Source organism: Cyprinodon tularosa, unplaced genomic scaffold (assembly GCF_016077235.1).
Source record: "Cyprinodon tularosa strain WSP-4 unplaced genomic scaffold, ASM1607723v1 ctg115, whole genome shotgun sequence".
NCBI classification, from domain to species: Eukaryota; Metazoa; Chordata; class Actinopteri; order Cyprinodontiformes; family Cyprinodontidae; genus Cyprinodon; species Cyprinodon tularosa.
In genome coordinates, this window is record NW_024037948.1 from 1,279,203 (window position 1) to 1,296,988 (window position 17,786).

The 17,786-nt window shown below is 34.5% G+C and overlaps 1 protein-coding gene across 8 annotated transcripts in view; it reads left to right on the plus strand.

Annotated features, from left to right (window-relative positions):
- The window catches only part of pdlim5a (PDZ and LIM domain 5a), an 81,613-nt gene that overhangs the window by 30,940 nt on the left and 32,887 nt on the right, over positions 1-17,786 (plus strand). For 3 of the 8 annotated variants that reach the window (XM_038306019.1, XM_038306030.1, XM_038306041.1), the window contains exons 3-5: positions 2,088-2,239; positions 16,790-16,826; positions 17,655-17,773. In XM_038306019.1, the coding sequence (XP_038161947.1) occupies positions 2,088-2,239; positions 16,790-16,826; positions 17,655-17,773 (308 nt within the window). Of the gene's footprint in view, positions 1-2,087; positions 2,240-16,789; positions 16,827-17,348; positions 17,774-17,786 lie in introns of all 8 variants that reach the window. The other 5 variants (XM_038306051.1, XM_038306056.1, XM_038306064.1 and 2 more) reach the window with 2 other exon arrangements.

A 17,786-nucleotide genomic window follows, 5' to 3' on the forward strand; every position in this document is an offset into this window, starting at 1 on the left:
ACCCCTCACTGCTTTTCATGCTAAAACATTTACAGTAGTTAATGTTATGTCTGGTCCCTTATTACTTGGTTCTTTCAGCTCTATGAATCTGAGAGGGGTGGTGAATGATGTTGCGTGTGTTGGGCTAATATGACTATAAAAGGGTCTGGACGGCAGAGTCTTTGCACTAATCCGACAGCACAGGCTCTTTTATTAGCGCTGTCAGTGTCTGCTCTTACTTCTGTTTGTGTTTTCATATAAGAATGCTCCTCTGTGTATTGTAGAAAATAGCACAGGTCAATTAGGTCTATGACCCTTGTGAGTCAAAAAAGGATAAAAAAAAATACTTTCTTGTCAGAACAAAATGTTAATCATTTACACCTTTGAAAAAGACCACTTCATAAATACAGTTAGCCCAAACAGATGAGCTCACTTAGATTTGGTCATGTGTAGACACCCAGTTTAAACAAGCAACAGCTGTAAAGAAGTGCCAATTGTATTCTCTCAAGCCTTTAAACCTGAAAGTAATCAGCTTCTGTTTCTTCAAAGGCTGTGAAGGTGGTATATGTCTAACCATGCAGTCTTCTCCTTTTTTCCTTCCAGAATAATGACAAAATTGTGTTTTTATGTATGATTAATTACTTTATCTTTAGAGAAAATTTACAGTTTACAGTGTCTGTTGCCTAACGCAATGCCTAAGTAAGCCATTCTAAAACACAAATGCCAAAATGATGGCGCTTCAGCTGCATTTATACACATCCTACATCATCAGATTTCAGCATGTAACATCCCCACCCTCAACCACTGAATTTTATGATGCAAACAGCTGTTTTTCTGAATAACCTAACCATCTGTATCATTTATTTTATTTAGAATTGATTATGGATAAATTGCCTCAGGTGCGAAAAGATATTTGAGATAATTTTACATTAACTTGGTTGATCGTCAGAGGTGTCAAGTAACAAAGTACAAATACTTTTTTTACTGTACTTAAGTACACTTTTTAAGTACACTTTTTAGGTATCCATACTTTACTACATTACTTATTTTTCTTCCTACTTCTGACTTCTGCTAATTACATTTTCACACAAGTATCTGTACTTTCTGTTTTTTTACATTTTATTTCACATCATGAGCGCCATTCCAATGCAGGTCATTGATGCCATCCACATCTAGTGAAAACTAGTGTAATACTTCACTTTTACTTGAGTAAAGAGGTCAAGTTGATACTTCAACTTTTATCAGAGTGTTTTTATACTGCAGTATCTATACTACTACTTAAGTAACAAATGTGTGTTCTTTTGACACCACTGTTGATAGTTAAATCCAGGTTACTGTGGAAAGTGGATAGCATACCTAGAAAGCGTATAAAAAAAGTACAAAATAAATGCATAAACCTATTTTATAACTGTTTAGTATATAGATCTCATGCCCCCCTTCAAACCAGTCTTTGCCTTTATTTACTCAATCGGTGAGCAATTAAATTTTATTTTTAAAACAAACAGTCTGGCTGACAATCATTACAAGATATTTATCTGCTTTCATCCAGCCAGATGGTTTAAAGCAATTCCCCTTCCATTACATCTATACTTCTAAAACTGGTTATGTTAGCCAACATTTTTAATTGTAGTTTCATTATCTGCTCATGGGAAAAAAAACAAAAAAAACAAAATATTTTAACTAGATAGTTGATACCGTAATTACCGGTGAGCCACCACTAATTTAATGAAACAGTTATTTGGTACCATAATTTTTCCATCACAGTCAATACATGTATTCATTTTCATGTGCTACAACAACAGACATTTATATTTTGAGGCTTTTTAAACATCTTTGAAAGAGGTGGTAATAAATGAAGCCAGTGTTTTACAACTACCACAATTCGTGGCCAGTAAACGCAAAGTAAAAAGAATAAAGGATTCCTACTTCTATTGTACATGTACAAGGTAATGTAAATAGACCCCTCATGCTGTAATAAAGAGCCAGTCTTTGAATGATCTTGCTTCCTAATTCGACTCGACCTCCACTGTGCTGCCCAGTAATCTTGGCTGTAATGTTGCTGATGACAGAGATAATTAAAGCAGTTTGTGGTTTCTGTGTTTTTACAGCTGACGGATGGTGGGAAAGCAGCTAAAGGTGGTGTTGCAGTTGGAGACATGGTTCTTTCCATTGACGGTATTTCTACAGAGGGCATGAACCACCTGGAGGCCCAAAACAAAATCAAGACCTGCGTTGGGAACCTTAGCCTCACTCTGCAGAAGTAAGCATAACATTGTGTCTCCAAAAAACACAAACAAAAACAAACAATTTACACTTTTCACAAAGAAAACAAAAAATAACTGTCTATAATTTGAATACTTCCTAGTTAAACCCTGAGCGTTCCCCATCCAGGCCGTTAATCATGGTTGTTGTCGCTTTGATTTATTATTATATTTCACATATACTGACACCAATAGTTCTGCCTAAACTTTTCATTCCCTGATGGAAAGAAGAATAACTCAAACAAAAAGAATAGCATCTCACACGTGGATGTCCAACTTTTCCCTCAGGCCTAATTTTATACAGGAATCCCCCACAGTGATGATGATTTATCTCGAGCATTTCTGCTAAACAGTGTGTTTGTGAGGCTTGATTTAGGATCTCGTGGTTTGGATTGGCTGGTTCTTTGGCAGCAACCGTACAAGTGTATGTTTCTACTTAAATAGTGTGAGATGTTCAAGGCTGCAATACTTTCCCTTCATGAAATAATGAAAAGCATTCAATCAACTAGATCATTAAAAATAAAACAATATACATTATTGTATATACAAAAGGTAAAATCTTTGGCACTACTCTATGTTTTTGTGTGTCACTTCTCGGCTCCTCTCTCACCTTTAAGTGGACTACTACACTCACTCCTCTTCTCATTCCGGTCAGAGCATATCTTCTAATCTGCGTCCAAACAATGACAAAATAAAGATATTTACTTCTGGCCTAATGGCAGAAAAATGTCTGCCTGCAGTAAATACTGGATTACTTCTTGTAAACTAGTGTCTGTGTGTGGCTTTCTTTGAGAGTCAGACAGCAGCCTGAAGTAGGTTCCTGGGAGCTGTAGGTGGTTCAGGGCTAGGTGGAGAGCAGCGGCCCCTAAAATAATTAATCTACCACACAGCGCAGATTACAGCATGAGATTATTGTACATTGAAAAAAAAGATATATTACCTGTGAATTTTTTCGCAATAAATGTAAGCATAACTAGTTAAAAATGTAATATGTTTGAGAATTATTTACAAAACTTTAAGTGTAAAGTTTATTATAAGTGTGATTTAAAACCATAACCTCATCAACAGACACATTTCAAAAAGGCCAACAAAATCTGTAATGGCAGTGGGTATGATAAAATATGGGGATGAGAGGACAGGGTTAAACAGGGGTGTGGTCAGATTGAGGGAAAGTCGGAGTGCATTTGATATGACTAAAACATCTTAGTACCTACGAGCAGATTAAACAGTTTGCTGAATAATAAACAGATCCACATGCTAGACTGGATGAGTGTTGAAAAATATATTTTACATGACGAGTATGCATTTTTGCATTGATTTTAAAACTTAAAGGAATAGTTGAAGATGTTGTTTTTCTGGGTGGATCATCAAAATAAGTGGTCCTCTTAATTGTCAATCTTTTTTTTTTATTATTATTATTATTTTTTTTGTTTACAGCACTACAGGCTCATTTTTTCTGAAAGTAGTTAAACAAGCAACTTTGCAAACAGCAATTTTTAAACAGAGTGTGATCGAGAAGAAATGTGCTTGTGCACGCACTTGCACACGTTTTAATAGGTGTTCCCACTCAGGAACAGGTACAGGGTTGTACATGTGCATTTTTTTTTACAAAAATCCTGCACTATACCGTTAAACAGCTGGTGTTGCATTGTACTCCAAAAACAATTAAATTGCCAAACTCCTAAATTATACACACAGTAGTTATGCAGTATTTGAATATTTTAAATACATCTTATAGGGTCATGATATGAAAATGAAGCTTTTGCTTATCAATTGTATATTTGCTAAATCTACAGTTTGTGCATTAAAGACATCATCATAAACATTAAATTGCCTTTATTTTAGGGCTGCAACTATGATTATTTAGCAAACCGATTAATCTGTTGACTAATAATTGATAGCGATACGTTCCAGAAGATGTTTTACGAAATTAAACCAGGTGAAACTCAAACTTTTCCCATTGAGGGTTTCTGGATAGAGCATACTGACAGAATTTTTTTTTTTTTTTTAATTCTGAATGCAAGATGTTGATATATATTTTTTACAATTTTTGTTATAATTACAGCTCTAAATGGGTTGCTCTGTAAGCTAAAGGCATGTTTTAGAGTCTCTATACTCCAGTTAACGATTAATCGATCATGATTCATCCAAATAATCGTTTCAGCCTGACTTTATTTAGTACTTAACTCTATAAAGTCGTAGTGTCTGATATATATTTGCATCTCTTACAATGACTTATTTTATAAGTTAAACAAGTTTCCGAGTTTCATTTCAGTTTGATGTTTGGTGCTTGCTGATTCCGTGATGGACATTTTGTGTATTCAGACAGTGTCACACCAGAGTCACCATCTGGGCTTTATTGAGTTTAAACAGTGGAACAAACAGCTTCCTCTCGTTGTCTCTTTTAGTTTTTATGGGAGTCACTCTGTTCTCTTTTCCTTTTCCCCTTTCACCAGCACATTTTGATTGGGTGTTCTATTTGCTATCATAAAATTGGAATGTTAACTATGAACAGACAGGGAGAAAAGTTAAGAATATCTTATCCGTCTGTATGTCTGCATTTTGTAAATAGACAGCTTATTGTTTTTTTTCCATAACGAGAATTGATTAAAAAAAGTGACGAGCAGCAGTTTTATAATGAACATGATGCAAAAATTTCAAATTAATTTACCCTTACAGGACATATTTAAATGGAGAATGATGATTTGTATGGGCTAATTAGGCACATTAAATAAATAAAAGTTTTGGCAAATTATCTAGAACTCGATTCACCCCTCCATCATTTAAAGAAAACCATAAAGGGATAAAATTTATGTTTTTTATATACCTCTGTGTCCCTGATATATAATAATCCATCACAGAGGCTTTAATTCTACAAAATATTATTTGATATTCTATTATAAGGTTGCTCATGTGATGCAGGTTCTAGATAGTTTTTATAGACACAAATTAAATACACCAAAGTCTCTTTTAGGATTATCAATTAGTACCTTTTTTTTACCTTTTAAGACTGATTGTCTGGGGTCTAGTAATTATTCATCCTCAGTAAACTCCGCGCTTTGGAGTTATGTGCTACATCCACAGTCCTTAAAAAACAATGAAGCTGCAATTGAAAAATAAACCGGTTTCTCTTAATACTTCATGGTGGTCTATCTGCAATAAATGAAACATGCTAAAGCAGATCAACACTTATAAGATGCAGTCGATGATTGATGGTAATAAAGGATTTGCCATTGAGGGTATATTTAAAAAAAAAAGTAACATAAAACAGAAAGAATCTGTAGATCAGACATTTTTTCTGGTATTAAAAAAGACATTATCAAACTTATGTGTAAAACTCAAGGCTTGCAGGCCAAATCCAGCCCCTCACAGCAATTTATAAAGTTGATGATGCAGAAGTGGCCTGGTATAAAAATTATTTTGAAACCCCTGGTATAGAGTTTAGAAAATGAAAGTGTTGAGAGAGATCAAAAATTATATTTGAAGCTTTACTTGACAAGCAAAGCTCTAAAGTCTTTGCTGTTTTTGAAAATCTGTCTGAAATGAATAGATTTACTATGCGAGCAGTTGTTTAAAGTGAGAAAAAAAAAAATTTGTATTAAAATATCACTTAAATTAAAAAAATATAACCAAGCACAATCAATGAAGATTTAGATAAAACCAATAAAAAGAAAAAAACAATCATTTAGTTGTAAAGATACCGGTATATAGAAGACCCAGAAAAATGTATTCTATGTTGGAATTCTATGAGGTTGTCTAACAAGTAGATAAAACTTGGAAAAATGGATCTTAAAAGAAGAGAGCAAGGAAAATATTGATCCAGATAAAGCAGGGAGGAAGTGTAACCTGAAAGGAATGATGTTGAAGTTTAGAAAATGTGTGAGTGTGGAAAACCTCCTACTTTGGAAAATATCAGGGATTTACAGAAACAGCAACAGTTTTCCTTTCCAATGATGGTGTCCTGAGTTGGTCTCCTTCAGGAAAACACAAAGTTTCAAACTTAAAATTGCCCTCATTATTACTAGTTATTCCAGTTAGATGTACACCGAAGCATTAAACTGTTCATTTCAATTATTCTATTACTGAACAAAGCCACCTTTGTATTCTGTTATAATGTGTTTCAGCCATTAGTGTCTGGCTTAAAGGTTTGCTTCCTGTGGTGAGGTCACTCTAAAACCCATGACTGTTTAAAAGGTCTCTGTGTATGTGGGTGCTTTCTATTTCATTTGCAATGGCACAGCCATGAGTTCCTGGGTGTCATAATGTCCAAACTAAGAAACAGCAAGCCAGAAGTGCTAGGACCGTAATGTGTAATTGGATCGCTAACTTAACAATTAACCTACTTTTGAGCACCCTTGTTTAATCGGTTTTGTAAACACTGATCAGTCACTGAAAACATTGATGGAAAAACTGAACATTTGGCATTGACTGAAAACCAAGGCAAGCCACACAAATATTTAAGTAATCATACAGATTGAAGCTTAAGCAGCTGTGTGAGTTAGTTTAAGCCACGAAAAGGTGCTAATGACATGAAAAGGGTTGGGTCCAGGTTCAAGGGAGGTTTACAAACAGCCTGTACACCACAAATAAAACTTGAAAATGCACAAGTTCAGAAAAATAATAAAAACGTCCCTCTGCATATATTTCGGGAGTTGCTCTTAAAGTTTTTGTAAAAAGCACATCCTAGATTTTTAAGTATAACTACTATATACTGGCACAGCATCCAAAACATAAGTAGCACTTGTTCTACAGTGGGTTTGCTGTTGTCTTCTTCAGTATCTTTTGAGAAGTTATCAACATTTTTTCCACCACACTTCCTAAATGAAAAATACCTGCAGCTCAGAGCACTATGTGCATTGACCTTTGCTTTAAAACATGCCAATAAATGTTCTATAATCTCTCATACTCGAAGATATTTGAACTTTTTAGCAGTAGGCTGACTACACATCTACAACAGTTGATTTTAATATTTTTACCTACAAAGGCAGCCTGAGTATAGCACTCATGATATTGCTATTATGGTGAGAGCACCATTGTTTTAGTGCATGGTTTTTCAAGGAGGTCTTTATAAATGTAAAACATAGCTTCTAATCAGAAAAACGAGAAGGTCTGAGTTACATAACTGGCTGTTTTATTTGTGGAAGGGATGTGGGTATTACCTGAATATAGGTAACTCTGATACTTTAATAAAATTACATACTGTCTATTTTTAAACCTTCTTTGAAATGGGCCCCACTTTGTATGCCATGCTTATTTGGAACTGGGATGCAAGTAACAAGAGCCCTGTGTTTAAAAGGGTTCAAATATCAGCAAAATAATCATTTGCATGATTGCACTCAAGTTTATCCTGTTGGCAGACATTTGGCATAGTGTTGTGTTAAGAAGAAGAAACTGACATAGTATATATATATATATATATATATATATATATATATATATATATATATATATATATATATATATATATATATATATATATATATATATATATATATATATATATATATATATATATATGTGTGTGTGTATAAGTTTTCATTGTTTCAACATTAACAGTGTTGCTGTGAGTAAAAAATGCATCAATATGTCATCTGTCAATGTGAATATAATATGAAAGAGCAACATATTAGTGATCTCCTTGCAGTGAAGCTGTTTGACATCTGTAGCTACAAAAGTCTGCAGTACTATGGATGTACGGTACTTATAGGTTCCCTCCCTGTGGCTGCCTTTGCCAGTTATTTAGGTGACAGTTGTCAGAGATGCTCCTTAGCCAAGAATGCAACACTGGGCCCACCTGCCTCTGTCCTTCATCGCTCTTTGGAAGTTGCCAAAACTTATCTAAAACTGGTTGCTGTCATCATTGGAAAGCCACACTGAATCTACCACTGATATCTTAATACCAGGAGAAGCATTAGACACATATCTTTGCATGTCTTTTCCAAATGAGTTATTTCTTTCCATATAAAATACTAATTCCAGTCACATTATGGTCAGAGAAAGGTATCCACTGGTATTATGAGGCCAAGAACATTGTGTTAAGATCATCTGAGATCATCTGTCTTTGCTTTTTTTTTTTTTATTGTTCTTCTTCACTGTTTGCCAAATATGTCTCGTGCCTAGCCAAAAGCACTCCTCTTCAGCACTGCCAGGACTGTTAAAGGATCCACAAAACTTTGAAGAGTCAGCTGCTCTGATTTCAAATGAAAAAAGAAGCTTTATTTCTTACTGTAAGTGATGAATATTTGCATATTGTAAGTTTAGGAGGACAGTGCACTCTTAAACCATACATTGCACTCTAGGCAGACTTGTTCCAAATCAAATGAAATGTATTTTTTCAAATGATTCACAGTTGTCCCAGACATTTGCCATTATTCACATTTAATTTTAATGCTTTCTATTATTTACTGTCCAGGCTATATCCAGATTTACTCAAAAGTTTCTGATTGGATACCCGCACTTCTTAGTTATAGACTATTATTATGAAATCACTTGTGGCTTAGCCAAAGTTTGTAACTGTGCACAGTTTTAGTTTTTTCATATTTGTGATAAATAATCATTGACTGTATTTATTTACATCCACAAGTTTTCCACTTTAGTGGTGTTCAGGCTTCTAAGTCAGAGTTGTATAAATTCTTACACACTTCATACACTGTCTACCTTTAATTCACCACAAGCATAAAACAGAAACCACCTTTTGAAAAAAAGTTTATCTGAAGCACATTAGTTAGGGCAGCATCCAGTCATTAACCAGCGTTGTTACTGTGATGTGAACTGGAATTAGCAATAGTATTTTGCATTTAGAATTTTGCACTTTTTAATTACAAGCCATTCAATGATTGTAGAGGCACTTCTTATTCATTATAAGCATTGATGAGACAAAATCAAACTGCTTTCTGATTACAGTGAGAGGTTCTTGTCCCCCTCTTCAAGAGTCTTATGAGTGAAAGCCTGGTTACACCCTGGATAGGTCACCAGTCTATAGCAGGGCCAACATTAGTATAAATATTTACATTTTATTTCCATATATATTTAAATCACTTAGATTTAGTATGTGTCTGAGTGGATCTCTTGTAGAATATCTCTGCTATGTGTTGCTATTGTCAGCCTTTTCAGCAGACCTATAGTCAGAAGCTTACAATGGAAAACACAATCTTGCTCCAGCTATCTTGGTAAGAACTGTCTTTTTTCTAAGGAGGATAAACAGTTGGAGACCTTTTGACCTGTCTTCTTTTTCTTTGATTATTCCATTTGCAGTTTCTGTCCTTATTTTTCTTATTTTATTACTTTATTCATTTTTATCATTTATCGTCAGTTGCCAGACATTTTTAACAAAAAGCAGCAGTAGATAACATGTTGTCTTTTCCTTCCTCTCACACTGAAACTTCACAGGCTTTTCACATTTAATTTTTTCATTGTTTAAATGTTTAGATGCTTTTACTTTTCATGTGAAGCCTCATGATGTCATTACTGTTCAAAAGGGGCAATACAAAATTACTTCATATTTAGTGAAGTAAAAATTCTCTAATATTGTACTTTAAAACATTACTATACAGGAAATATATATATATATAACAAACTGTAACTTTGAAGTAACATGCATTTGCTGTTACATAGACTTTTAACCTCTGAAGTATAAACTCTGAAAGGCATCTATGGCAGCAGTTTATTTTAATCTTCATCTACCTATATTACACTTTTATCCACATCTATAGTCTATTTTTCAGCTGAAATATTGTCAGTTCCCTTTCCACCTTTCTCCTAGCTCATGCTGGGTTCATTAGTAAGCTGCTGGAAACATTCCCTCCTTTCTCCTCCTTTTTCATTTAATGTGTCTGTTTCCCCTCATGATTTGTGTTTAAGACACCTCAGGGTACCAGTGAACTGCCAAGTGTTTTTGTTAGACAGCGAAATGTGCCAATTTGTTGCTATGTTACAGACAAAGCAAAGTTAAGGAATTTTCGGTCACCTCTTTAACTTCTTTTAATTAACCAATACATTATACCAGTTCATAATATAAAAACTGTAGTCTATTGCTAACCAAGGTCATCAGATTTTTACCGACAAAAAAAAGAAAAAAACAGCTGTGGCAAACAGCCTGGTGGCTACAATTCATTGTTATTTGCCAAATAAGGAGAAATAAATGAATCACAATAACATCCTTGAGCCACAAAAAAAAAAAAGTTAAATCAAAATAATTTGGGCTGTTTAACACATAGTGTGAAGAAAATGTTTCTACTAAAACAGCTGAAATCACAATCAATCTGTTTAATTTGTCCTAAATCATCTTGCATTACCCTGCACCAGGGGCAGACCTACAGGGGGGCTATTGAGCCTTGCTCCGAATTTGCCTATTTTACCTAAATATTTTCTTTAATATTTGTTTTACTCAGTTAGCCTATACCTTAGAATCTCTTTCTTTCTCAGAAGAGGAAATTGAATTGAACAGTTATTTGTTTTTAAATATTCTTCTAAATATTTTGTGGCTTCATTTATATTAAATAGATTTCTTACATAATTAAATGAGAACAGGCAGCATTGCCATCCTGCCTATACATTTATAGATCCTTTATAGATCTTTTTTTATTCATATCATAAAAGCCACTCTAGAACATGCCTGAATGTAATTTTATAGCATATAACTTGCAGAATTCAACCAAGCTACATGTCTAAGATGTGTGTCTAAAATCCAGCTGTGCTCTATATTCATGCATTCTGTGCCTTTTTTTTTATTTTGCCAGAAAAGCTGAATGCAAAGCTTCAGTCAACTGATTAACACAAATCTAAGAAAAGAAACACTTTTTTTCTGCTTTGTTCGAATCAAACACCACATTATTCTTTTTTCTGTCTTCATATTTTCTCTAAAAATCAATTGTACAAACGATTTACGAACGGGTTTGGTTCGTACGAATGCTTCTTGCATGATGATTGCATCGGTGTTACAGTGAAGGGAATATTTTCTTGACACACCTGGTGTTGGTACTTGCTAAGCTCTTGCTGAGGAAATACCAAAGCCCACCTGAAAATTTTTTGATAACCATTCGTTAATGGGGACAGTTTACCAATAGTCTTCTGGCTGCTTCTGGCTGTGTATAGTCTAAAAATAACAGAGTTTGATCTCACCTAAAACTGACTATGAGGTAACTGTACTAGAAAAACCTCCACAGCCCCCACTTCTCAACAGATTAGATCACCTTTGGGATGTGGATTAGATTCACATCATGAGGTAAGGCAGGAAAATATTTTGCAACTGTTGGATTACATCTGTGGTTAGGGAACCAAAATCTCCTAAGGAATGTGTTGTCACATTGTAAGTTTCAAATCCTTCAAATAACAAAGTAAGTTGTGCATGCAAAAGAAGGAAGCCCATTATCACCAAGCTTTAAATAATAAAATAGGCTGTGAGTTTTTAGTTTTCCCTAGAATATTGTTAAGCATTCCTAAACCCATCATCATGTACCCAATATTTTTATCTTGTAAGATAGATGTAGTGTTACACCCAAACAGCTGATAAAATAACAATCCTTTGAATTGAACAGCCACAGCAAAGTGACTGTGATAGTTCATAGGTACTGAAATGCAACCTTTCCCCTCGTTTATGTTATTGAAGGGAAGCTGATGCAGTTCAAACCTAGATTTTTCCTCCATCTGGTCAGTGTCAGAGTTTTCTTTAGAAGTCAATGTGATGTCATTCTGATTGAAAAGCCTGCAGTTGCTTTTGCCTAGATAACAGTGGGAGGTAGCAGATAAGGAATTTTCTAGAATTTGTAGGACACTTACACGTTGATTAAAAAAAAAGCTTTAAAAACTTTAAATCCAGGATACGATCCTTGATGGTTTTCCCTTATAACAAACAAATTGAGCTTCAGGACTAATTTAAAAGAAATTCTTCAAATAACTCTAATTTTAATCTTTAAAAAAAGATGTTGCTGTTGTTTGTATTTAATTATCTCAGGAGATGTATGTTAAGTTTCTGTTTTCCCCATTACAGTATATTGAAATTCACCAATTAAACATCACATAGGAATATTGGGGCCGGATTTTGTTCCATTTTAACCTTTTTAAACTATATTCCAATGCATTATCAGCTTTATAGAGTTAATCATAAAGTCTTCAGTTCTTATTTAAAATCAAAACTAAAGACATTTTTGAAAAAAATATAAAAGAAAAAACAAAACACATCATAGTAATACAAACCCAAATGTCAATGACCAGCAAGAAAAAAAAGAGTAATTGTTTTAGAGAATGGAACACAAAGCAGGAAAGGTCAAATTTTTTTATAGCAGTAAACAAACTTAGTGAAACATAATGTGCGTTTTGTTTAGCTTTGCATTCATTAAGCACATTTGCAGACCAGATGCTGTGTAGTGAATAAATTGGTCCTTATACTCTGCATTTTTACATCCACCCAGTAACATTCCCAAGACTTTCCTCTCAAGGCTCATATGACTGTCACCACACCCAGCACACTACGTCACCGTATGTGTTTTTTGTGTGAATGCAAATATACAGGTTTTTTAGCATTCATTAGATTAAAGGAATCTGTCATATGAACAGCAGGACACTTCGTTATTAAATACTTTTTCAAAATACAAGTCCACATACTCATTTTCTGGGAAAATACATGACAAATGTTTGCGTTTAATGATTTTTTGTCTTGTTTACCTAATTATGCATATAAATAAGTTATAGATAAGTACATGATTAGCTGGAGGGCATAATGAATTGTTGCCCTTTGACAGATTACTCCTAACATTTATCAGCATATTTTTTTTCCACTCTAAAATGCATTGTTTAATCTAAACATGCCTTCATCGATTTTTTTTTTTTTTTGAATATTTAAAGTTGTTCTTTTTAATGTTTTATGTTTAATAAAACAATATTAATATATATTTATCCATATGAGTTGCATTCACATGTCCAAAATTGCCACTACTCCTGCCATTTTTTTTTTCAACCAAGAAACCCCAGGACAAATATTGCTTGTCTTCCAAAAGAAGCAATGTTTGGTTTAGGATGTGTCAGCGCAGGGCGGATAAATCCTCAACCTGCTTCTCAACCCCTCCAGATTTTATTAACCACCTAGTCTCTTCTGACAGAGGAGGTACCTGCTAGTACCTAGAGGTTCCCTGTGAAACTGCTTTTGTGGTGTATATATATATATATATATATATATATATATATATATATATATATATATATAAACATATATAGAGTACAAATATATTTCGGTATTATTTAAACAACCATTAAATGTGTTTGTGGGAAAGCATACGCTAGTAAATTAGACAACAGTATTAAGCCAAAAAAAAGATGTTGGTCAAAACATTGATTTTCATTTCTCTCAGAAAAACACACCAGTAGTTATCCTAGCAAACTTATCTTAGACCTATAGCATTTTGAAGCCAAACTTGTAAAATGAAAATAAATAAATAAAAAAACACTCACTGTCAAAAGTTTTAATGAAAGGCTGAGTCAAGTTTTTGGAAATAAGTTTTATAGGGGCATTAAGCGTTTATTTTCCATACATCGAAAAAGGTCTGCCAGTCTCGTACTGGAACTGGAAGAGAAACTTGGTGTGGGCCATTAGTGTTTTTAGTTTTGCATGTAACGGTTGTTTTACATGTTAATATAATCTTGAGAGTGTCAGCTGCTGAAAAAAGTTAAATAGAAATATGTATGCATTTAAATTAAAACATTTTCTTTCTATTAATATTTCCAACTATATCATATAATGTTTTTGAATAAAAAAAATCTATACAAAGATCTGTATTGGTCAAAAAGAAAATAGATAATCAGCATACTCTACAAATGAAATATTTTTTTACACACATTTTCAGATATGTTAAACATTTCTAAACTAACTTGCATCATTTTTTGCATCACATCTGACTTAACTTCTTTACCATTGATCCGCAGTCCTAGAGGCAAGGAAAGGCATTAGTGATAAAACTATAATCTAGTCCAAAATCCTCCTCCACTTTGGTATATGACAGCAACTTATTTCCATGCTGCTATTTCCTGTTATAGCTGCTTCGTAATCGAGGCAAAGTCCACTGGGATTCCAGGGTTGTATCTATGATCCCCACTTGATACCCCAGTCTTCCCCTTCATGCCTTATGTGCCAGACATGTTTCCATGCCACAAGTTGTGCAACTGAGAGCTGTCCACACATAAACTGAGTACTAGGTAGACTATTTACAGCATTGTGTGTCCATGGAAACTTGCAAGGATAAAGGATGACGCAGACTTTGAGAGGTGATACAAAATATGGGGTGTGTTCTGTCATTCAGGAATGTATTTTTTAAGCACTGTATTTTTCCAATTTTACTGTAGGCTATAAGGCATATTCCTCACTGTCCCATTAATATAGTAACACCCCTTTAACTTTTAAAACATTGTGTAAAATTACTACAAGTTCATTTCACTTTGATATCATTATTTCTTCTTTTTTTTTGTTCTTTTCAACTAAAAATTTTTAAAAGTCTGTACATTCCTCTAACTACAAGGGATGAGGGACCTGCTTTTTACTGATTTTGTCTTACATATTTTTGAACTGCATTCTGGCTCGTTGTCAAATGTTTCTTTTTTGTTTTTACGGGGATCACCTGTTGTATGTCAGAAATATATTTTTTTTAAAAGTCTTTAAAATTACTGAACGAAACTACGAGAAATCCCAAAGTAGTAGCTTTGTTCAGAGGACGCCATAGTTGATAAAAAAAAGTCTTACGAATCTGATGTAAAAGTAGCTGTTCGTACAGACAAATATTTACTCAGATCAAAGATAATAGAAATAGTATCCTGCAGGGGAAACTGTTCAGCAACAGGCTAGCTGTTGTAATTTCATGGGAGTAGAGATAGAATTAAATTTTGGGAAATGTTGTGGGAAAACCTGGTAGAGGCACCATTTAGCAACCTATCCGACTGAGCCGGAGCAACTTTATAAGCAAAAGTGTGCTGAAGCTTGAGGCTAGATGTTTATACGTAATAGAGGTATAACCCAAAACAATTAAAGTTGCAATTGCAACAAAATATAGTGCTATACAGGAGGGATTTCCAACCGGGGGTACTCGTAACTCAAGTGGTCTGCAAGTGGATAGCAAAGTGTACATGAAAATATTCTATTTATTAGGTGGTAAAATAAAATAGGGCTGGGATCTGTTTTGCTTTCTGAGGAGCTAATTGAAAAAGTTTTTTAAACCAAAAAGTAAGTTTTTCTTCTGAGTTCTGAGTTCACCTTCAGCTTTGACACACATGAAAACCAGGCCGAGGAACAGACTGGTTGTAGAGAACAGCCTGGGATTAGCTGTTTTTCACAATGAGTTAATGGAGCTCATCAAAGCATAAGGAAAGGATTTTTTTTTTTCTATGAAGTACATTACAGAGGAAATCATAATCTTTGATCATCAGTTCCTGATTATTACCTTCAATAACTTTAAAAATGAACTGAGTTCAAATACAAACTTTAATTGATTGAATTTAAAAGTTGCTTTTAATCTGACCTTTCTAGTCCGCTTCTTTGAAAACAACACTTAATACACCCTCAGCTCATGTGTAAGGAACATTTTCACAGTATCGGTTAACTGCTGGCAAACAAGCGGGAAACAGGAGTCGAGCAGAAAAGGCCAAACCAGTATCTGTATCTGTAGACTAATGTGTTCTTAAGCACAGTTAAAGTCTTGGTTCAAATTTACAAGGCTGAAGGACACAGAACTCCCTGAGGACAGTTCCAGAGAGGGTGCACTAAATGAACCGCAAGGCAGCTGAACCTTATATGTCTTCACTTACAGTTCAGTTTACTTAGTCTCTTAATTTATATAAATACATTTTTCTTCTGTGATTATTCAATTTTTGGAATTTTTGTATATGTGTGCATTTGTTTACATTTTGCTACATGTTGCTGGTGATGTTGGAATCTTTAGATTTAAGTCCTAACTGCTGTTGTCTAAATTAGTTTTACCATATGATAATTACAATTCTAATCAAATATTACAGCAAAGCCTTAATTTCTATGAATTAAAATGATAAAATTCACATAAATATAAGGAGTATTTTCTAAATCTTTAAAATAATAATGCTGTAATAGTTGTGTCTACCAGAATATTGCTAAAAGAACATTTCTGGTTGACCCGGGTAAACAAGCATAAACTATAGATTATCAGACTGATACAGGCCGCTGAATAAAAACAGCTGTTTCAAAAAACGTACTACTTTTTTTCGCTCTTACAACTGATGTTTCCTTCTTTGACACGCAGACTGAGCCAGAGCCGTTTGGATTCTGTCAGAGCTGATGACAGAAACCTTTTCACATTGGTTGTAACACTCAGAGCTCAGGTTCTGTTGTGATTCACTGCAACCACATTTCTTTATTTCTTTGTTTGAAACCTCCAATAACATCTGAACCCTCTACATTGTGATTACCATAGATGTCACTGAATACTTTGATAGAGTATGGGAAATTTTACCCACAGAGGTAAAAAAAAAAAAAAAAAATTTACAGGAAAGGAAATGCAGTCCACATACTTTCTTCTTTCTTTCTCCTTCGTTTCCAGGTCCAGCGTTGCTAAACCTCCTCCAGTGGCACCAAAGGTAATGTACAATTATTTTGCAAAAATTAAAAAAATCCAATACACAAGTGCACAATGTGATTCATAAAAAAGTTTTGAGAAAAATATGTGACATTTGTCTACTGTACTATTTATTTAGAGCACAGATTTTCTGTTATTTGTTATTATAAAGGAAGGGAATATTCATTTATACAGTATAACTAACTGTTTTAAAATGATTGAGTTGAATATAGTGCCTTGAATCTGTCTTTAAGACCATTTCCCTTCTGAAACAATGCCATACACAGTTTCTGTTGCATGTTCTTACTCATCAACATTTTTATTTGATGCACACCATGGTTGATCAACATTGATGAACACTGATTGTTTCCTAAAACCCATGCATAAGAATTTTATTCAGCCAATATGAATACAATATTAAAACAGAACGTCATGCTATTTTTTTTAATTGGTCAAGCAAATATGGGAACCATCAGTGTTTTAGCTTTGTATTAATTTTTTGTGTGTGTGTGTGTATTTGCATGTTCTTCTGTTATGTTGGTAGGACAACCGAACAGACCTCATAAAACCAGTAGCCATCACCCATCCATCTGTTCCACAACGTCCACAGTCTCAGTGCTTTGCCCTACAGAACAAGCCCCCCAAACCTTATGGGTGTTTCAGATCTGAGGGCGCATATTCTCCTTTACAGTCACCTTTCACCACCGTCATCCCCTCCCCATCCTCTGCCTTCACTCCTGCCTCATCCCTCGTTAGTTCCCCCCACCCTCATCCCCCTTCTCCTCCTTTGGTCTCTTACCCATCCTCTGCATCCTCTTCCTCCTCCCCCCCTGTGCTGGTCCCACCTCAGCCATCAGTGTATAACACACCAATCAACCTCTACTCCACTGAGAATGCGTGTGAGGTGGCAATGGGGCAAAGGCGGGGCCTGTTGGAGAGTCAGGGAGGAGCCTTACTGCAGTTCAACGGGTGAGTGGTAGAC